Source organism: Hyalella azteca, unplaced genomic scaffold (genome assembly GCF_000764305.2).
Source record: "Hyalella azteca isolate HAZT.00-mixed unplaced genomic scaffold, Hazt_2.0.2 contig13914, whole genome shotgun sequence".
In the NCBI taxonomy this organism is placed as follows: Eukaryota; Metazoa; Arthropoda; class Malacostraca; order Amphipoda; family Hyalellidae; genus Hyalella; species Hyalella azteca.
Window position 1 is genome coordinate 126,566 of NW_025943819.1, and position 23,722 is coordinate 150,287.

The 23,722-nt window shown below is 38.6% G+C and overlaps 1 protein-coding gene across 2 annotated transcripts; it reads left to right on the forward strand.

The window, feature by feature from the left end:
• Positions 1-1,939: 1,939 nt before the first annotated feature.
• On the forward strand, positions 1,940-23,093 carry LOC108667899. Of its 2 annotated transcripts, XM_018155000.2 has the most exons (10): positions 1,940-2,162; positions 8,514-8,555; positions 10,627-11,127; positions 11,385-15,245; positions 15,527-15,787; positions 16,169-16,326; positions 17,137-17,256; positions 18,001-18,273; positions 18,622-18,848; positions 20,049-23,093. In XM_018155000.2, the coding sequence occupies exons 1-10, from the start codon at positions 2,118-2,120 to the stop codon at positions 20,081-20,083; spliced, it is 5,523 nt and encodes a 1,840-aa protein (XP_018010489.1). In that variant the 5' UTR covers positions 1,940-2,117; the 3' UTR covers positions 20,084-23,093. The 2 variants fall into 2 exon arrangements, with proteins under 2 accessions (XP_018010489.1, XP_047739831.1); XM_047883875.1 differs by lacking the exon at positions 8,514-8,555.
• The last annotated feature ends 629 nt before the right edge of the window (positions 23,094-23,722 follow it).

The window sequence follows — 23,722 nt, forward strand, 5'->3', positions numbered from 1 at the left end:
GGCGGGTTAACACAGTAAGGCAAGTTAAACGGTGAGGCGGGTTAACACAGTGAGGCAAGTTACAAGGTGAGGCAAGTTAAACTGTTGGACAGGTTAAAACAGTGAAGCAGTTCAAGTCGGTGGATCAACTAATAACTAGAAAATAAAAATTCAAACGAATAATTTGAATTATGATTAATTATTAATAATAATTCTTAGCAATTTTTTAAATAATAACAATTTTAATAATAATTAAAATATCTATATATAATAGTGTAAATAATTTATAGTTAATTTTACTAAAAATAATACTTTAAAACAATATTAAACTCAGTCAGGCGGGTTAACCTGGTCCCGGGGAGGCAGGTTAACCCGTGGTTGAAATAATACATACAAATTCCAACCATGGGTTAACCCATTGACGTTGTATAATTTGGTAGGGCAAGATAACCCCGCAACACGACTCTGTTAGAACGCACTGACAATAGGAGCTATATAAGCAGTGCAAAACTGTTGTAGCAATGCTACTTGACATTTTGTGTGAAAAGAGCTTGAGAAACTTAACATTATCATTGCATTTCGTTACTGATGGCAAGTGTACGCAAGCGATTTAAATCAGCCATTCTATATGATTTTAACTTGAGATTCGGACTAAGAAAGATCAGAAGTTTATTTGCATATGTAAAATTTTTACAAAACATTTATTCCCTTTATTGCCGAATCAGTCTTACTGACGTATATAAATGCATTTTGATTTTAAAGCAGCCGGAAAGCTCTACGTAGGTGTAAATTTTTTTGGACAAATAATTTTTGGACGTTGATTTAGGATATTTGGGTTTGGATAGTGTCTGATCTGGCTGAAATGGACATGAATGTACTCACAAAGGGTGCGCAGCCGTAGACCAGCAAATTAACGCTCAAATCAGCCCTGGAGCCAACATCAACCATCTAAATACTATAGATATTGTCATCCTGGCACCTAAGCAGCTGTAGTCAATTGACCTATCTCACCACACGAACTCTTAATATAGAACTTAGAAGAGACACACTGCAAAGACCGACATTCAAGACGAAACCTAAACGGAATGTGCACGTATTCGTTCCAAAATATTCACGTCTCGGACAAAAACGCGGCCTCTCTCACGGCCGGTCTCGCGGCCGTGATTCCAAATTCAGTGAGCGTGGAATATCTCGCAAAATACTGAACGTAGCTTGATGAAACTTGGTACACATAATCATTAGAGCCTAACGGTGATGCTTAACTCGTGACAATTTTTCAAAATTCGCCTTCATTCCTGAGTTATATGAATATACGTGGTGAAAATTGCAGTGAGCGTGACATTTCTTCTAAAGTACTGTACAGATTTGAATTAAATTTTGAATATAAATTTCTCAATACCCGACGGTGATGTTTAGCTCTTGATATTTTTTTCACTTTTGCCTTCGTTCGCGAGTATTGAAAAATTGTCACGAGCTAAACATCACCGTTAGGCTCTAATGATTATGTGTACCAAGTTTCATCAAGCTACGTTCAGTATTTTGCGAGATATTCCACGCTCACTGAATTTGGAATCACGGCCGCGAGACCGGCCGTGAGAGAGGCCGCGTTTTTGTCCGAGACGTAAAATATTCCGATTTCAATCCTAGCATTTGTTCCCGGAATTCCAAAGTTCGCATTTGCAGTTTCTCTTCATAATTTTAAAAGGCAATAAAATATAAAACGAATCGGTCACGAACTCACAAATGTGTCAAATTGCGTGCAGAAAAAATAATACTTTTTTCGATTGTTAAAATAAAGTCCCGAAAATTTTAAACTACAATAGTGTTAAAAATCAAAAACATTGATTTTATTGCCTTTTAAAATTATGAAGAGAAACTGCAAATGCGAACTTTGGAATTCCGGGAACAAATGCTAGGATTGAAATCGGAATATTTTGGAACGAATACGTGCACATTCCGTTTAGGTTTCGTCTTGAATGTCGGTCTTTGCAGTGTGTCTCTTCTAAGTTCTATATTAACATAGGCTATTATTATATACGATAATACAAAATTTTATGTTCACTTAGTATTATGGCACCTAAAATTGTGGTCGTCGGCTGGTCTAAAATGCCTTTTTGTTTCAAACTCTCATCGACATCATGTCTTTCATCCACTTCCTTGGCAAGCCAATTTTGCCTCCTGTGGTAAGTTAAGTAGGTACTGAGTAGTGCTCGGTCTGCTGGATAAGCCTGAATCGCTGGTCAGAACTAAAATTTGTAGGGTTTACTTCTACATAACTAAAATACTATTGCATAATTGCAGACAATCAGAAATAGTATCTGTTGTCTGAAAATTTTAGCTGTGCTAGGCGCTCCGCGCTAGCACTGCTAGCCGCTAGGAAGCCTAAGGAAGGTGTTGTTAAGTTTGGTTTATACCATTTATAAAATTACCTACTTGTTTCTATTGAAACCTGGCAACTTTAGTGCTGCTGTCAAGGTTATTGTCATTTCCAGTAGCTGGTATAGTAGTATTAAGTATAGGTGTTTTTGTATACCCATTAGGGCCATTACCTGTAAATTACCCAATAGTTTTTCTCACAAGTCTCACAACTTCACAAGTCATGATTTAATGAACGTTTTGCCCAAGCCTCAATTCAATAGGCTACCTAGTCAATATTCCAGACTCACTCAGACTGGTATGGTATTGGTATCAGTTGCCATAATCACTATAACACTATTATCACTCTAGGTCAAGATTGAAAAATTCTTACTTATTACTGAAATTTTTAGGGTAAACGCTCTATATTCCGACACTTTAAATTTAAGGACGTAACAAAAAGTGAATGGCTATAAAAAATACACCGTACGGGCGCGCTTCAAACCAGGATGGAATTCTAATTTCGAAGGTTCATATATTATTTCGATCCACCAAGACCACTTTTTTTATCCAACATCGTTATTTTAGGCAAAAAATTAACTTCTTAAAGGCTTAAAACACGTACGCTAACTTGCTCAATTTCTATAAAGTACCTAATCACTTGGAAGGTGCAAGTCTGCACCTTTCACTCAACAATTAAAATTAGACTTATAAAAAGTAGTAGTTAGTTGAAAATTTGTCTCTTGAGTTGACTGCAAATCTGCAATGAACTAAAGTTCATTAAGTAATTATAACTACGCTGCAAAGCATAGTTTCACACACACGCATACTAAACATCATGCACACTGAACACGCAATTCAGAGTTCAGACGAACAGAACTATATATCACGTGGGCCAGCATGCAACTGAATTAAATAGGTACCTACTAGCATATTTCCCGCTCCCGGTGCATTTCTAGCGGGTTGATCAATCGTATACTTAATTCGTATACGAATTACGAATTAACTAATCATTCGTATACTTAGTGCAAGAGAATGAATAATTATGTTGTTTCTGATCAAACGAACAAAAACTTTTACTGTCTCTGATCAAACAAACGAAAACTTCTGATCAAACGAACGAAAACTTCTGATCAAACGAATGAAAACTTCTGATCAAATGAACGAAAACTTCTGATCAAACAAACGACAACAAACTTTTTGAAGATAATTCTGAAATTGTAAGTCGTAACGTCTATTGAATTCTATGAATTCTAATACGGATCGTTAATTTTAACATCGTATTTCCAAAAATCAATTATTGCATTTCTTTTAATTGAAAAACATCCTTTTACATAAAAAAAAAACAAATTTTTTCTTACAGCTCCTCAGGAATGACGAATGAATGCTCCTCATATTGACAAATGACAATCTTACTCTTATAGCTAACAATTTTAAATTTAATGATTTTTTCATTTCAAAGACTCCATTGATTACAGAACTTTAGTTTTTGGAAGTGTATTCAAGAAAAGTTTCTGAAATAGTAGAAACATTTCCATTATCATTCTGAAATAGAAGCGTCATTTCCGTTCTTATATATAAACAGGATTAATAAAATATCTATCAAATCCATCCAATGTCATTCAATTTGTGATGTATGAACGACAGTTTTACTTTGATTCCTATGATGCTCATTTTTACTGGTTAAAGCTGTAGAATTAAATTAAATTAAAAAATTATATAAAATTAAATTTTACTAAATCAAAATTTATTATTACACACTAGATGGTACATGCTGTAGAATTAAATTCTATTAGAAAAATGTTGAATTAAAAATCTGATTATATTTTTTATATTAAAAATTAATTTTTATTGAATCAAATTGTATTATTAATGCACTATATGGTACGTGCTCTATGTTTTATATAATGAAATAGTTTCCCATGTTAAACAACGAAAATTTTCTAAAAGACACAAAACATTCGAAAACGCGGTATGGCTGACGAAATCATTCAGAATTTGAAGTGAATTGATCAACATAAATTCAACATAATAGGGCAAAAAATTCAAATCTGGAACGTATAAATAGGTTTTTATAATTTAAAAAAAAACTTTCAATCATTTAAATCTCAGAATGGAATGTGAATCAAGTCTATTTATTGTGAAATCAAACTAGACACAACCAAAACATAAGTGTGTGACACCGTCTTGTGATACGTAAACAGAAAACACCATGTGAATGTACGCAGTGAAAGAGTCGAAGTTTATCTCATAATTTTGTGTGAAATCGAAAACTTTGTGGGTGTTGTCCAATCGTGAGAATTTTTTACAAAGCTGGATGTGTTTTTTTTTATTTTAGAACGTATTCATTGCAAAAATGTGTTCGCTAGCCTACAGATAAACGACTAGTTAACTTGATTAGTCGTTGGCAACATGGGATTGGATTTCAAACCACGCACGATTTTGGAAGCACAGCTGTTTCAAATGTGCTCAGTTCATCAATTTTCATTGCCGTGGAAGGTGGTGTAACGTGGTGGTAGGGTTGGTATTTTGATACGTTTTCTTATATTGACATGAGAATATATTACCTATACAGAATTCCACACTGCTTCAAACTACTAGTAATTTGTAATGCCGACACTCTTGTGTTCGAATTCCGATTGCTGTGTGGTGTGTGAGCTGTATTGTAATACGACACAGCTTGGAATTAGAACACTATTGAATATTGAACACTACTTAATTATGCTTTTAATTAAGAGCTATTAAGCTTTTAATTAAGAAAATTTTAATTTTTGCTCACAGCTTGCCTGAGCTTGGAACGAGCTGTGTGTGTCTAATTCCAAGCTGTGTCCGAATTAGTTTTTATGTGCCTAAAACCGTCTCTTAACTTAATCAATCTATTAATTTTTTTACCACTTGAAATCAGCAAATACAAGTATACTTAAAGGATTCCTAATATATTCACAGATGTATTTAAAAGTCTCAAACCATAATATTCTTTCTACACAAACAGTTTATCACTATTTGGTAGAGCAAGGTCAACTATCAACTTTGACACATTTTTTGATGTTCTTACTGGGTGATGCGCACTGTCTCTCTTTGGATCTTAACATTTTCCCGCCAGACAGCCCAGACCTAGTGTTTTGGCAATAGTATGGCACGCAAAAGTATGACATCACTATTTCAACGGTTCAACCATCAACAAATGCATGGAACTAAGAAAAAGCTTAATATAAAGGAAAAAAGTCGAGAAGTGTCGGAATTACCCACATGGTGCAATTACATATCAATTTTAAATTACCTTAGTAATTTGAGTTTTGTGAACGCCAACCTTAAATTAGAGGAGCGGCTCGCAGCCTCCGGCAGACAACCTCCCATGCTGACAGTCTAGATAACACTGCCTGCGGCAGTGCAGCTGCCAGCTGCGCAATGAAGATTGTGCTCTAGCAATACAAAATAGTCTTGGAGTGGAAACACAGTCTTCAGAATGTGAAATGACTCTAATCTTCAAGATCATTTATAAATTAATAAAAGCAACATTCTTCTTTAAACATACACTGGTATGCACAGAAAAACTTTTGCTAATAATAATTATGACCTCAGTTACATGTATTTCTTCGTAAAATTTACCGCTTTTTGCTTTTAATTTGTAAATGTTTTGTTGACAGGTACAATGGCGAGCTGTATTGCACTTCACGATTGTTTGTACAAGTTTTAAACTGAAATACTCAGTAAAATTAGAAAATACTTGTATAAAAGCCGATGTCTATTATTAAAATTCATAAGAAATTATTTAAACATTACCTATGGCACGTTTCACATCTGTCTCTTATACACATCTAGATGTGTATAAGAGACAGGTGATAACTGACTAAGCTAGTTGTCATTTTATGAGCATAGTAACTTTACTAACTTAGTAAGAAATATTTATTCGTGAATCGTGATCATTCCTGAATAGTTGCATCCAGTAATCTACTTTCATATCTCCTGTAAATGGCTCCATCGCGTAAGTCTCGTAGCAGTTCTCCCTTTCTTGGCTATAACTGTTGACTGATTTCTGCTTTCAGTGCACCGTTCTGAAAAAAATTAGATTAGGATCAGTTTGTTAATGAAAAACCTAGAAACCTAGTGGGAAGCAAAAAACCTAGATCTAGGTTTTTTTCTGCTTCGGAGCGCCACAGTGCCTGCGGAGTGCCTGCTGGAGTGCTGGGGCTAAATGCCCAAGGATTTGCTCAAAAACCACCATGATTACCCACGATGTTGGAATATACCGCGTTTACCCTAGCTCAAAACTAAAGTGACATTTTCAATAATTTTATTTCACTTGTCTTTAACTTAGAATGTTTGTATTGTCTGTCTCAGTGTCTGCTACAAATCTTAGAATCAATATTTAACACACTCCTACCTGTTCAATCAATCTGAAATTTTGCATGCTTGCGTAAAGTTTGAGACAATGCATGAATTAATTGTCAGAATATAAAAAATAATTTAATGAGTTGAAAAATATTTGTTTTTAAATAGTATTTGAAAATAAATTATGGAATTAATTTTACATACCGGTACTATTTAATATCAGAGGCACTGCAATTAAAAAATAATTTTTTTAAAATGATATATAAAAGTAAATTATAGAATTCATTTTACATGTGTAATATCAGAGACACTGGCTTCTTTTGCAGTGTGGTCTTGAAAAATTACTTCTTGAATGCATATTATTTTGGTCTCAGCACAGCTTATTCATGTATTTTGTTAATAATTAGAAAATGGAAAATTCATTAAGGATTAAAGAAGAAACTAGCAGCTCCAAAAATGGCAAGCAGGCTCTGCAGGCCATGCCATGATGCCAATAATGTCTTGTGCATCAGTCATCACTTATGTTGCCAGCATACAAGCATTCAATAGAAACAATCTTATAAACAGAACTGAACCATTATTACAACCATATCTTTTTAGTGCAATCAAAACAACTATGTAGTCATCATGCTGTTATTAAACTCTACAAATTATAGTTCTGCCATATATATATAGGTAATGCTATCTGATGTGTATTATATGTACCATAGACTGGGGTAACTTAGACTCCCGGGGTAACTTAGACCACTTTTCGTTTTTTTAACAAAAACCCCCAAAACTCAAAAACGAATTGACATAGAAAAATTCTGTCAATGGGCATTAAAGGCCTAATACTGAGGCTACGTAACACAATAGAAAGATTTAAAAAGTTTGCATATCTAATAGGTTAAAAAATTAAAAATGTGACCCATGAAAAAAAGCTATTATTTAAAGCCTGTCAGAGTACAGTGACAACCATCATATGTTTTGGAGAAATAAATCATAGTTTAGGTCAATTACTTTTCATTCTATGATGCCTGGTGCACAATTCTATATATGACATTCTATGCACAATTTTGTGTTGACCGATGATGCACTAAATTTTCGATAAGTAAATTTTTTTTTGCTGAGCGAGGTAAATGTAATCAATATTCTTTGTTTTTAATCAATTTTTCTTTTAACTGGAGCCTTTGCTGAGGTTCTACTGCAAATACATTTTTGGGGGTGTCCCGAGTAGCCCTGGGGGGGTGTCCCGAGTAACCCGCCGTGCGGAAATGGCCGCCATTTTTTTTTGGATTGAGGGATGTAAATTCCGCAAATAAAGTTTTCATGCTGACACTTGTCTGCCACTTTTTTCTAAGCAAAATTTTTTAATATGGCAAATATTTTTTTACTACAGACCTTAGCAGAAGTATATACTATAACTTTTCAAAATATTGTTTTTCACCATTTTTTTCAGGAATTTTTCAAAGCTAGTAAATGTAGCATTTTTGAACTTCCTTTATACTACATAGATAGGAAAAATGTTGACATTTAAGCCACTATATTTAGTTTTGCAATATTCCAATTAGTTTTGCTATTAAAACAGTTTTACAGTTTTATGCCGTGTCGGAGGACTGTCCCGAGTTACCCCGCCCGTCCTGAGTAGCCCCGGTTGACGGTAGTCAGGATTTTTGTAGTTGTAACAAAATTTGCCCAATAAACCTATATCTTTTTCAAATGAGCAAGACTTTACTTTGTTATCAGTATTTAGAAGTGATCTTGCATGGAAACAAAAATATTTACTTGATATTTATATACATAGATTGTCTATATCATTAAATGTTCTCCTCTCACAATGTATCTCAATTGTGACTGCACTCATTCAGCTAAAGGACAGGATCTTCAGAGCTGACAAGGAAAGGAAAAAGGTATATATGTGGTCTGCTTGTTGTGCTAGCAAACAAAAGCATTTTTTACAACATATTGTTATTCTGTGTTTTCCAAGATCTCAGTACGAGTACAATCAATGTAGCTTAGCTATGAAATGTACATACTACTCAAGTAAAAGACAATTTTCTTAGCAAGCATTTCAATAAACTGCTGGGAGTAGGATTCTGATTATTCTGGAAATAATTCAAAATTTGGCTTTTAAGCTATAATTGTCAGTTTTTCATTGTAAATTGAAAAACACTAATCACATTTCCATTCACATTCTAACAAAAAACGCCAGCCAATAACATGTGTTACTAGTACTACTCTACTTTGTTTGTAGCTAACTATGTAAATACTAATTAGCCTATGTATGTACCTACCTATATTGTATAATTGTATTTACAACTGCATTTGGATCATTTTATCTCCTCTTCAAGAAGGTGAAGTGTTTGAACAACATTTCTAATGTGCCACATTGGTGCTTCATTTATTTGCCCCAAGAATCAATTTTCTTTACTGACATTGAGTCAAATTGTGGTGCATGATTTGGCATGCCATTGATAAAACTATGACATTGCTTGCAGTTAGACAAGGGATATTTAGAAAGAAGATTCTTTTTTGGAATTTAAGAAAATTATGGAAAACAAAATTTACTGCTTTCATTTGAAAGATCAGAATAAGCACTAAGATTATTTTTCTACATAGTCCAAAAACAATGCGAGAATCCATAGCCATGAAAATTTTTGAATTTCCTTCTTCAGAAAATTAGAGTGCCCAAGACATTATCTAATTTGGTCCGTCCTGCCTGCAGTTCACTGTCCTTGTCTAAACATGGTACTACTGTAAAATAGGGTGACTTGGACCATTAACTGGGTGACTTGGACCATTGATGGGGTGACTTGGACCATTAACGGGTGACTTGGATCATTAATGGGTGATTTACCATTTAACGGGTGACTTGGATCATTAATGGGTGACTTGGACCATTAATGGGTGACTTGGACCATTGATGGGTGACTTGGACCATTGAAGGTGACTTGGACCATTAACGGGTGACTTGGATCATTAACGGGTGACTTGGATCATTAATAGGTGACTTGGACCATTAACGGGTGACTTGGACCATTAACGGGTGACTTGGACCATTAACGGGTGACTTGGACCATTAACGGGTGACTTGGACCATTTTTAGTCCTTAACATTTTGTGATACAAATAGTTGCATAGTAAATAATAGAAAATATATCTATTTATTGCATTTGTCGGTTATCTCATGGCACTTGAAGAGCCATCAACACAATTTTTCCAAGGTAAGATATTTTTGAGTAAAGGGCTTACTTTTCTTAAATGTCAAAATAGTCCAAGTCACTCCATCAATGGTCCAAGTCACTGTTTCATCTCAAGAAAAGAGTGTAGAGTGTAGACAAATTCCACCATCAGTGAAAGTATCATGGACATATACTGCACCAAGTTCCCAATAAATTTCTATTGGTTTAAAGTTGCTTGCCAACAAAACCTCATCACATATCATTCCTCACACTTGGTGCTTTTTCAATTGTAGCTCACATGAAAAGCTTGAAAATAAAGAATGATCTACAACCCTCTCACTAGCAGGGATAGGTGCCAAATAACTGAGTGTGCACAAACCTTGAATTGGCCATGATTTCCTCACCCTTGCAGCTACAAATTAAAATCAAAACAACTTTCTGAATAGCTCCTGTTTATCTGCTTGCAATAAAACTAATAATCAAGATTTTTATCCTGGAAATATTCTAAGAAAATATGGATCAGAATTGTTAATCATGCTTGATAATCAAGAATTTATATTCTAATTTAATTTATTGTAGACCACATTGCATGCATGCATGATATGTTTTGTCATTGCATAAATTGAGTATTTAAAATAAATTTGTAATTATTGATTAGTAAGCTTTAAGTTACTAACAATTTGTGGATCAATTTTTGTGGATGTGGATGTTCTGTTCATTTGTTCCCAATGCTGACAAAAGGCATTTAAAATGAGAAAATATTTTCAAAATATGTACTTCTAATAATGTATTTTTTTCAGGAAAAGAGAGAAGATGAATGGCTGCTATCATTGAGCTGTGCAGCAGCTGTTGATGTTTTGCTCAATGATCCAACTTATCCTAGTCAAAGAAGCTGCAAGTACACTTGTCAACAAGCAAGACATGCACCAGAACTTCCAACAATTTCATCACGTGTTAAAAATTTCTCCTTCAAGAAGTATGACACAAGGTGGTTATCAAGACCACAAGTAACTATTTCTTCTCCAGAGAGTGAATTTACTGAGAAGAAATGTCACAAGTCAAGTATTAGTGCTTACAATAGATGTAAATCTGGCCTGATGTTGAGTCCTCATCATCTAAATGTAAACCAACATCAGCCTGCTGATGCTTCTCAGTATCAGCAACAACATCCTGCTAAATACCAGCTGCAAGAGGAACAGCCCAAACTTTTGTTGCAGCAGAGGCAGAAAGAACAGTTGCGACTCCAGCAGCTTCAGGAACAAAGGCTCAGAGCCAGAGGCTACAGTAATAGCTTTCAGCTTGTAAGTGCGCATATTGTTCTAGTTAAAATATCTCAATCGTTTCAAGTTTATTCTGGACTATATAGTATGTACATGTGGTCTAATAATGCCTGAAGTACATTCCCTAGGTCTGATCTTTCTTAATGCTGAATTGTTTTTATCTTTATCTTGGCGAAATTGTATGTATAGGTAAATTTTGTCCTCTTCATTTATGCTTGATGACTTTTAATTTTCGAGTTAAGCTTCAGAAAGTTTAATGTCTTGTGCTGTTTACCCAGGCAATGAGCCGCAGCTGTGGGGAAGATGAGCTGTCATCTGTGAGACGTCAATCACTTCCGCATTCAGTAAACTCATTGTCCTCAACTGTGATGAGAAGCAGTGACTGCACTGACTCAGTCCAGCCCATAATGGAGCCTGCCACAGAAGATATCCCTGCACCTTCCAGTGCTCCGTCCCAGCACGTCCTGGATGATTATCTTCTACAGCTCACTGGTCAAGCTCTCCCACCACCACCTTCTAGGGCACAATTTATGAGTCAGTCTTGGTCGCCGTCTGTCCGAAATACTTCATCCAAGAATGATAATGAAGACCATGTTTCTCATGATCGTCAAGACCATTCATGTCAGACTAAAATCGACGTTCCAGAAGACAACTGTGAATGTTGCCCAGCTGTTACTGTCGAGGACGAAGTTAATGATTTGAACGACATGTCGCCAGGGAATGTTCTCGATAGTCCTGCTGGTGAAGAGCTGCCTAAATGGCTCATGGAAGCTAAGAGTAGAAGAAGCAAAGGTGATGCAAATGGGAGAAGCGTTGGTAGTAATTATTTGGATAGTTATTTGGGCAATCTCACCCAGAGTTCATGGGTGAATTATGCGCCTTCCACTCCCGCACAGCCGACTGTGTACGCGCCAAAACGAGTTTATATTTATCCAGAAGTTTTTTACAAACGGGAGCCGCTTCAGGGAGAACCTTTGTTCATGTCTCGATCGTTCACTGAAGGCGTCACGAATTTAAAACGTCGAGAAGTCCAAATAAAGGATATCAGGGATGTGGAGACGAGTTCTCCTTGTTCTGCGACGGATATTCAAGATACCACGTCTGAAGGTAGACCCAGTGACTCTCCTATCGACGCCACTGGACATAGCTCTGTGATCGGCACCATGGACGATGTCTCGTACTCACCGTCCTTTGGCACTGAGAGTGGCATGGGCACAGATATTGCTACTAAGGCTTTGTCTTCCCAGTCGACGCTGTCCATCAATCGATTGTCTGATGCTGCTCCCGCGGTAGCAGAAACTGAGCAAAGCTTTACTGTAGATTCGTTAGAGACGGACGTACCGTGTCGCACCGACACATCGGGCGTCATAACACATGGAACCCCTGGATCTGGTATGCCCACAAGCGGCCTTGATGAGGAAGAAGTCACTATATCTGAAAACTTCCCCGATATTCCGTTTGAAAATGAATGCAATGAAGAGAATGTGAGTAATCTAGTCGCAATAAACAACACTATTTCTGAGACACGCAGCGATATCGTAAGAGGACAAGTAGATCCTGCCGTGAATTTCGTGATTGGTGGACCTGTGAGCGTAAGAGACGACCAGAGTTGCACATCTAATGCCTCTGACGAATCGAGTTGCTGTACGCAGCCCAGTACCATTGTCATGATTCGCAGCGAGGCGGATCTCACGAGAACGACGTCACAGGTTACCAAAACTAACATGGATCAAGTTCCCGCACATGAAACCCTTAACAGTTCATTGCCGTTATCTACGACGTGTAAACAATTTTTGGTGAATCCTAATAAAAAGGAATATTCGTCATTGGAAGATAACTTAGTGAACAACAACACCATATTCAACAACATGAAGAACTTGAAATCTGAAACCAGCTATGCGGCAAAGGAGTTAATTCAAGACAGTTTGGACTCTAGCCTCGGCTCGCTGTCTAGCCTACGCAAGCTTTCTATTGATAGCAACTGTAATGCAGCCACTATTGCAACTGATGATTACGAGGCTGAAGCTGACGAAAATGTGCCAGAAACTGAGGATGGCGATGGGGCTTTAATAATTCCGCATGGCCGAAGTGTGAGTTTCGATCTGCCACACTGCACTTCTGCAGCGAGCACCCCCGACATGAGCCTCGTGAGCGCCGCCAGTGTTTGTGGCACTTCAGCGTCTCTTGCTGATGATACCGCAGACTCTGAGATGACGGCTAGTGACATGTGTCGAGATGACCTCATCATTGAGGAGGGAGAGGCAGAAGAAGCGAGTGCCGATAATGATGTGGAAAATGAGGTCGAGAGTGCTGCTCACATCACCAAAATCGAGAAAAGTGAATTCCATGATGTTGATTCTAGCAGGTCCGACGTGGTAGATAGAGTTCATCAGTTGGGAAATGAACAAGTCGAAGAGAAGGTTGCAGAATATGGTGCTTCTGAGCCACTGAATGATAGCAAGTGCAATGCAAGTCCGCTCAGTGACAACGGCAGCGAGGAAAACCATGCCACACTCACCGAAAATTCCAGTAAACTCTCACCAGAGAGCGCGGCCGATTCCGTCAAGTCCGACAATCAGGAAAACAATCTTGCTTCTCAAGATTCATATTCAGTGTTAGAAAATCCATCGCCTGAAGATGGTTCTTCTGTAAACCGTGATTGCCATACCAGTGAAGTGGAAGTTGACTTGCTATCTTCAACTACGTCTACCAATCGTCCATCAACTGCTCCTCCTCAACGTCCTGTTGCTGTGACCGCCCCTCAACCCATTGCGACCACCACAGCGAATAAACCTTCGGTAGAAACAACCTCATTCTTGTCAGGAACTTCACATAAAACTCCATCATCTGGGGTTGCTGATGACGTTCAAGCAATATCTCCTGCTGGAGGTCAGTTTTGTCCCCCCTCTTGTAACAGCTCCTCTTCGTTTCCTGCTACCGCTCAGCCTGTCCATTCAACTAGCAATAGTAGCAGCAGCAAGCCGAACACTCCCAGTAGTCCGGCCAGAGGCTCTGGTTCCTTCTCTGCCACCACACCCACCACCGGCGGGGCCTGCTTCTACCCTCAGCAAGGATCTCGTGTCACGACGCCTATGAGTTCGCCGCACCGTCACAGCACACCAACCACTCCAAGTGGCAGCTTCTATTCACCGGTAACTGGGAATGGTCCGCCTGGGGTGCTGGGTAAATGTTCTAGCCGGCAGCACCAGATCAACGCCCTGCTGCAGCTGCTACGCGTTCAGCATCATCACGAGAGGGAGCAGCTGGTTGCTAAGCAACACGAGGAAATGCAACAGTTTATGCAGCACCTGCAGAAGCTCACGCCTGCTCAGCTGCAACACATTGTCAGCGCACAGGTGAGCTCTGTCCAAGGGTCTCGGGTCTCCACCAGGTCGTCGGAAGTCGAAGGAAGCAAGTCCCCGAATATAGTAGACAGCGTTGCTCCCACTGCTCTTCAGGTTTCCCCTCCAAATAACGAATCTTCGTCTCCGTGCGAGGATAGCTACGCCAGCAGCTCTGTCACGGCCTCGCAGTCTACGCCGTCAGACAGCTACAAGAATTTGGCCAGCAAATCTCCAACATCGTTCTACCTCCACAATCCTGCCCACGCAGTTAATGCCACCACGCCAGGGCATCTTAATAAACTTTTCCTGCAGTTTCCATCGAAGAAAATCCCGTCACCTCCGCAGAAGGCTGCGTCACCGCTGTGTTCTGCGCCCAGCACAGCTAGACCCGCTGCGCCCAGCGTATCCCGGTCTGTTACCGCTGACGATGTCGAGGGTCTGCCACTACCTACCAATGACCCCTCTGGTCTCAGCACCAGCCAATCCAAACTCGTCAAGCAAGTAATGAACGAGAAGCAGGCAGCGCACTCTAAGAAGAGCTCACCTACTGTCATCAAAGAGAAGATGCTCAACGCTCCTCCCATCACGAGTGCCACTTCTAAACTGGCCCCCATCACACCCCACGAAGACATGGCTGAGCTATCGGCCAGCCTCACCAACTCTGACCTCTTCAACAGCCTGCATTCGAGCCTCATCTCTGAGACTGGAGTTCATGCCTCCTCGCTGCCTCGAAGTGCCACAGTCACCAAACTCACCATCGAAACTTTCTTGCCGACTCAGCGTTCTGACTTTAGGGTGAGTTGCTAATCAAGAGTAGATTGGATAATGATAATTTAAATCTTGATTAACAAATTAGTCTACACTCTTTTTGTTGGTAAAAGATACTTGATCTAAGTTATTGATGTATCGTATGAATGTATCATTATAACTCAGCTGCATCTCATCCCTTGATCTCGCACAGACAACTCTAACCGCTTGTATGAATGGTACATTTCATAAACAACCTTTCATACTAGATATTTCGGATCAATAAACGTAATAAATACCTCACACTCACGTTTCCCAACCACCATCAGGATTCGACAGTCGATGGTCGGGAGGCACCCGCAGCCATCGGCCGCAGGAGGAGCGTCTCTAGCGCGGTGAGGGGCGTGACGTTGCTACAGGCAGTTGTGCGCGGTCGCCACGTACGGCGCCTGCTGCGATGTGGTGCTGTGCAGCAACATATCGCTACTCTCGAGGAAGTTAACAAACTTGCAGCTCAGTTCCACAGGGATATCCTCGCCGACAACATCAACAAAGGCGATATAGACTTCCACCGCGCTCTCTATCAGCAGGTATGTCATGTAATATCTTGGTAGCGCTTGATCTTGATGGTTATGAACCGAGTTTCGTGTTTTGACGGACATCATAAAGGCTGTTCTCAGTTTTTTGTCATTAGCTGAAACTATTTTAAAGATTCCAAAATCTAATGTTGATTTATTTACGTGCATTATTGGTACCTATAAATTGAACTATTTTGACATCTAAAAAGCATTCAGTTTTTTATATAATCTAATGACCAGTTACTAATCTTCATCTGTCGGAATATCAAAAATTGAAAAGGGTTCATTTTTTTATTTAATTGGTGCTCGCTTAGCAATTTTCATTTGTTTGAGTATCAAACATTATAACATTAAATCTTGCAAACAATGTGTAAGCAACCCCGTCGCCTCCAGGAGCAAGTGGCGCGTTCAGAGCTGCGGCGCATATTCCTGACGTCGTCGTTTATGGATCAAGTGGAGCTCATCCAGCGCGACCTGCACCAAACTCGCCGCCAGCGCCACCTTCAGACCAAAGTTCCCCGCCTACCACGGCCTCGCTCTACCGTCAAGCAGTAAACATGAAGAATTTTTGAAGCTTAAGGGAATTTATTTAATAAGTAACTGCAATTTAATCCAAATCGCCTCGCGCTCGCGGGAAAATGCCCTTCATTTCTAATAACCTAAGAAAACAATTGACCGCAAGTCTCACAGCCTTATCTGTAAAGATAGTACTCTCCATCTGAGATCTATTCTTGGTGTCGCTTCAATAATATTTTAGCTAAACCCGAGGCGATTAGGGTTAATAATAGCGTTCACGCTCTACCCTCCAGCAGTAGACAAAGAATTAATGAAGTTTAAGTAAATGTCTTTATCAAAGCTGACTCTTTGGATACGTTGAATATAAAGACGTGGTTTTCGGATATTAACGCATCATGAATAACACAGTGCACACAATATGCTTTATTAGTTTATCTCGTAAAATTTAATTACGTGTGATTTCTTGATTATCAGTTCTGTGAACTTATTCTCTCCAGGTAAGTCAAACACAAGATGATGATAATTTATTCATAATTCATTTGGCGAGCTATTAATGAATATTTTGAATGCGAATTAATGAGCTACCTCGAGTTGCATGAATGTGACACTTCAAATAGTGGAATTGCAGGAAAATTTATGAATGCTGGATAAATTGTACAAATAAAATGTTACATGTTGGACTGTAAAATTATAAGCTTCGAACCTATCCTTATACGATAAATTCGATACTTGAAACAGACCTATTACCTCTCCCAAACCTTTAATGGAAAATGCAAATACGATTCTATAGCTGATGAAATAAAGTTCTTGCTTGAGCAAATAAAACTGTTAACTTGTCCGTCCAGGAGTCGTTCCGTCCACCGCCCCACGAGTGCCAGCAGAAGCAGTGCAGGAGAGTCGGCGTCTACTGCGCGCAGCTGCAGCCAGCCCAGCCCCAGAACTATACCTGCGCCCAGGAAGTATCCGTGAGTCCTTCTGTCCTTTTCTAGAGCAATGGCCTTACCGGGGGCTTGAAAATTCCCCTGGCATTCATGGGGATCATGCATGAAATGGGGATTCTTTGAGAATGCACGTGAGTGGTGGGAGGGCATTTTGGGGAGTGTCCATGAGGGGAGGTACAGCCGTGTTTGTGTGCGTGAGTACAGCCGTGTTCTGTGTGCGTGAGTACAGCCGTGTTCTGTGTGCCTGAGTACAGCCGTGTTCTGTGTGCCTGAGTACAGCCGTGTTCTGTGTGCGTGAGTAAATGTTTGACAGTTTGACTCATTTATAGGATCTTCTAATGATGACTCACGACAGCTACAACCCAAGTAAGGGTCAGTTGAACAGTTTTCACAATTCACTCCTAAATTAAAGAAAATGTCCATATTTGAATGAAAAAATTTGATCAGTATTACTATTATTATTTATATTTGTGATCAGTATACTATTATTAAGGAGAGACATGATAAATTCACTGATTAACTCTACCATTAAGATTAATGAAACAAATTCTTCGTGAAACCCTTCAAAAATATTGGAGGTCTTGCTATCTGTTCTCAATAAGTGATATTTTAAAAACGTTATCTGTACTCTTGGTGCATGGGAAATTGCAGTTGTTATGCTTAATTAAAGTATAGGGATTAGTGAATTTTTTAAACGTTAATGATTTCGACTGTACGTGGTGTAAATTGCTCAGCGTTGCTCCGTTAACTCAATTGCAATTTATCCAGGCAACAAAACATAGATCATTCCTTGGAGAATCATTCTTCAATGACCACTTCCTACTATGGCGGCTATGGTAGCCATAATGGAACTAACAACGGCAGCCAAGGCGGTGGAGGCAGAAGCTCCACCACTGCAACCATCCCCACCACCACCACCACAAAGAACGGAGCCAAAACAACCCTAAAAGCTCAGTATCGCCACGTACAGTCTCGTTACCTCGGCAGCGTTACAAAGAGTTCGATTCAAAACCCCAACGTCAACGCGGATCGTCATACAAGGTTTGTTCCTCTTCGTATTGCTGGTGAAAAAATCTGTAATTCTTGAGTATGTGACGTTGAACGTTAATTATATCATCAGAATTGAAACTAAGTCGCTGCTAGACCCTGCAATAGATTTGGATAGTACGTAACAATTTAAATAAAGGGATTTAGTGATAGTTTTACACCTTTTTCTTGAGTTTATTGTTAATCGGCTTAACGTTACGTATATAATTCCTTATTTTGGAACGTTAGTGAATGCAAATTCAAAAGGCGTAGTTTTTAACATTTTTTTCATGGGAAGTAGTACGTAGAGTCCAAATTCGCAGTCTACATAGAGTGTATGTTCTTAACACGTGCTGTTGTCAGGTATCCTGGGAGCCCGAGTGGCGTGTCCCGGCGTGTGGCGCTGCCAAACTGTGCGGCGAGCGCCTCATTTTCCTCGCCACAGCCCAAGCCTCATCACAACGAAAAGATGTGCCAACAACAGCGTGCTTGTGCTGCCACTGCTGCTGGTAATGGCTGTGTTAATAACAGTGGCTTACGTCGAGGAGTTACGACCAGTAATGGCGCTGCTCCGCATCCAGTGACGGCCTGTGAGTGGAACTCAAATTGAACCACATTAGTTCAAGGAAAGCATAACTGTTGCCGAGCACCCAATTCCAGTATTTCAAAGTCATGTGCTATTTCTAATAATGATGGCTTATCTCCATACATTGTGTTATTTTTCTAACGCAAAAACTACTCCGGTCACGGAAAAATTATGTAGGATTAGGGTTAGACTAATCGAATGGGACTTCATCACGGATCATATGCACCTATACTAGCCGGTCGAAGCTTTCAAAATTAACGAAATCCTTCTCGAGCTTGCAATTTCGAGCCATCCGGACTTAGTCTCTCACTGCCCTTACATCTCTACTTTTGAACGTTTTTGCTATCATCTCGTTGAGTTTAATCTTCACTGTTACTTCTCTAATATTCACGCAGGATTAAGTAAACCAAAAACGCTAACCCAATAACGTTGACCCTTTCGCGGGCAAGTTATCATATACGGTCACTTTAAATCTCCTCCAAAAAAAAGCCCAGCATTTCACGTGATTGATGTGAGGCTGCGTTATCAATCCCCAATAAAATCCAATGCCTGCTAATCTCCAATTATCTGCCCATCCATCCATACAAAACTTCATCCCTTGCAATGGTATTAAAATATGAACATTTAAATGAAAGTTTTGACTCTGACGATGGAATTGACGATTTTTCCGCATTTTTTTAAAAACTCGGAAGAAATAATATCACTTTAATTAATTTAAAGCAGCTGGTGAAAATTAAATCAAATTGCAGCTTGATAGTTTACATTTGTATTTGAAATAAAAAATTCGAAAAATTTCAATTTCTTCTAGCGTAGACTGCTTTTTATTAAATTTTCTTCCATCTGTGATTTTCTCCAATATGATGTACAATTTTGAGAACCAGTTACGAATAAATTTATTTTATAATTGTCTATACTTTCTCGTAGTGGCTCCAGAAATTCAAATTTCCACATATTTCTATGGTTGTCCGCGAAAGGGTTAAATAATGTGATGAACATTACCGATGCAAGAACATTCTGTTGTTGGGCCAATGGTGTAACTTGTTTAGAAATTTGGGTGCTGTTTGCATATACATGTATTGCATTCTTCTGTATTTTAAATTGTATTATAGTAATTAGTTTTGCCTTAAAAACAAAACTGATATTGAATGCTAACCATGTGCCTCCTATTTTGTTCTTGTCTTTGAGCTCTTCATTTATTTTTCAGATGATCGCCGGCACAACAGGAAGCTCTGGAGATAAAGAGGAAGGCGTGGCCTGATTTGAATCCTTAGGAAACTGCAATTCTTCGCTGCCAAGAATTCCTCAATGGACGTCTGGTAATACACAGACAAGAAACCTTCCTGTTCACTTGCTTAACTATCGGTCTGTACGATATTAATAAGGCAGAGGATCGTGACTGAATTTTCTTCTCTTAAAAGATCTTAATAGTTTATATCGTACAAAGTTCTATTCATAATCCATCAAGTACGAATTTAAATGTACTCAGAGTAGGTATATGATTCATTCTATGATCTTGAGCTTGTAGCTGTCGCAGAATGAAAATCGTTTCATCGTCAAAGTTTTTCAGTTTTAAATGCTGCGGAAATCCTAAGGGAGCATAATATTATCACACTTCGCTATTTTTAATTGAATCCAATTATAGTTAATATATTCTTTCCTGCTGACCATCTGGTGGCTGTCGTTATAATTAGATACCTACTATAGATTTTCAATCTATGAATGCTTGTGTGTCAGTAAATAACTCGTGTTTTGACTATTTCATGAAATAATTTTTACGTAAATTTGAACGAATTCTTGTGCATTGTTGTCTCTGCATTGTTTTGCCGCTATTTTTTCTACCAATTTAGTTGCTTCCTTGTGAAAATCTTTGAACGTCTTGCAAAACATACATGATTTGTGTTTTGTTAAAAGTCGTCATTTTATTTACATTTAAGATGTTCATGATCTCGTATTAGTTTAGAAAATGTTTCCGCTAAATTATCATTACCAGGTGAGTTTAAAACGGATTAGGCTGTAAACTGCTGTCCATGACTTCATTTAATTAAGCTGAGCCCGCAAAGAAGTGGCTAGAAAAAATGGTGCTTTATCAATTCCATAGAGGTTACTTAGCAATTTTCCTGGGGTAGTCGAAGTTAGCTCTCTAGTTTAGCTTGTACATCAGTGATGGCGACATTTGTAGAAGATGTATTTTGCTTATTATGGTATGTTAATTTGGGAGGCAGATTGTAAACGTTAGAGAAGCTCTGGTGGATGCGAAGGGTGTGCGTCACAAGCGGGTTATAAATACAAGTTGTGACTCATTGAGTTGAAACATTTTGCTATTTCAATTAATGGAATCAATTTGATGTTCTCTCTCCCTCTCGGCGGCTTGAAAAATATCATATGTCTTTTCTTTGAAGTATTATAAAATACCCGATTTTCTTGAATTGTAACTGTTCTGCTATACCAAGTAGAGCCAATTTTCAGACAACCGTCGGCTTTACGCTTTTATCGCTTTACAACTGCAACTGCTTTCTTGATCTACACTCAGCGTCCTTTATTTCTAAGCAATCATTAACCAGCTTTAGAGCACAATTATTTAAAGAAAACTCTATCTACAATTGTAAAGGGCGGACTTGCAGTTGAATTAGATATTTTCCCTGTATCAAAATACCTGGTAAATGGACAGTCGTCAATATTATTGCGGTATGATAGAGTTTGATTTCACAGTTTTGACCAAGCTGAGAGTATTTAATTTTGCTCACCTAGTAATAAATGTCGGTCGCTATTGTAGATCGTGGGACTGATGTGTTGTTTATTTGGGACGATGTGAGTTGTATTGGCATTGCTTAGCGAAGTGAGTTCATGGAGAGGGAGTTCTTGGCCAGACATGCTTACTAAGTTTGATCTCGTGTTGTAAGGAACTATTGCTACGGCGATCTAGTTTATCTAGCCTCCCTATGCCGTGCGTCTCGGCCTGTGCTTGCTTATACTCTACATATACATTAATGATATGTAATTGTGATGTAAGATCTGTTACTTGATTTTCTCTAGGAAGTGAACGTTTTCTTACATGTACGGTGGTGTTATCCATGCCCAATTTCTGTTATTTGTCATATTAACGTCTGTTAATAAGTAATCAATTGGTTTGAAATTATTTTCAAAACCAGTCTGAAAATGCTTGAAAAAAATATTTGCACAAACGAATGACCGCCACAAACTAATTAATATGACCATTTCCATTGACCAAACTTCTGTAACACATACTTTTCTCATTACTCTAATTAAGCTGCGCTTCCTAAACTATCTGTACCATTCCTCTGTTTGTAGTGGAGTCATTTATTACATCCTCTTCTCTGTTTTCTTTTCAACGCGTAAGTTAACGATTGAGTAACATTAAGTTTCATCCAGTATTCAAGCGAAGCGTGTCATGGGCGTGTATCAACATTTTCAATGTCGTGCGCGATTGAATCTCATTGCAGACTTCACTGATATTCAACCCATGGCTTTGATGCAAAAATTTCACGAATCGTTTCATTGTCGTACCTGATACCCGCATATTCTCCAGCAGACCAAAGATTATTTTAAGAATTCAGTATTATTATTCTAAGTTGCCTGATTATTTATGTTTATGTTTCTGAAATATTCTAATCATTTTCTATTACATTTGTTTCTACCTGCACATTATTATCTTCAATAATTGAGAACGTCGCGATTAACCGCGAGAGACGACGTAGCGATTCACTTGAAACGTTACCACACTGGTTCATAATTATCGTTCGATATTTACGCGTTTCGCTTCTCAAGGGTAAGTTAACGTTTGTAATTTGGAAGTTTTTATTTTTTTTTTCATCTCGTTTGTGGAATGATCATCATTAATGTTTATGTCTAACAACTTCCGATCGTAATTCTTGCTTGAGATCATTTCTGAAAATGAACGTTAAATTATGTATGGATCTTTCGATTTACGGACGCTCCAAAAATTTGTGTAAGTCTACTCAAAATCGCAAATAGAAACGTATTTCGACGGCTAACATTGAACAGTAGCCTCGCTTTCTCTATTTATGAAGTCAAACGTGACGTTCCCGTGCAAGACTTTGGCATAACCTCATTAATATAATATACGTGCTTATATTCAGGTCTCCTTCTACACATGCTGAGGTCTTGATGCACATGAGCTTGCAAATTTTTTTTTTTTTTGCAATTCCATGTCGGTAAAAATTGATGTAACAAACCCATTCTCATAATCTAATAAATTTACCTCGCCTTGCGTTGTGCATCAAACTTTTCCTCACTGCTCAAGACTCCGTCAGATTTCACAGACTCGTCAACAGGTCTAGTGAGGTTGACTGATCCCGGGTGCTGTTGAGATTCTTCAAAGAGGATAAAAAAAGAATTGTTACCGAACATTATATTTGCCACGGAAGGCACATAATGTACAGAGGCACCTGATGCTCTTCGCCAACTGCAAACGTGGTGAGCGCAGTTACAACTAAGGTCTTTCGTTTAGACTATCTCATTATTACCACCCATAAATTCATTTCGTAATTCATCGCGTGTTTTATCTTATGACTCATTTCATGATTCCCCTAAGGCACCTTTCTCGCGAATTCCCAAGTTGACCGCAACACTTGCATGGCCAGTAAATGTCACAAATTAGATTCAAGTCGGGATTGCGGTCAGCTCACGCAGCTGCGAGATCACAATACACTGAGGAGACTCTTGCTCCTGTCCCCAATTCGTCAATAGTTCTCAAACTGAGGCTCGACTTCTGCAGGTAATTTATCAATTTCAACGACACAACGAGGAGCTGAAAAGTTTGGGTGATACTGAACAGCGTGATAAACTACTGCTATCCTACTATACGTATGCAGCTCAGAAGTTACTCAGCACGCAATA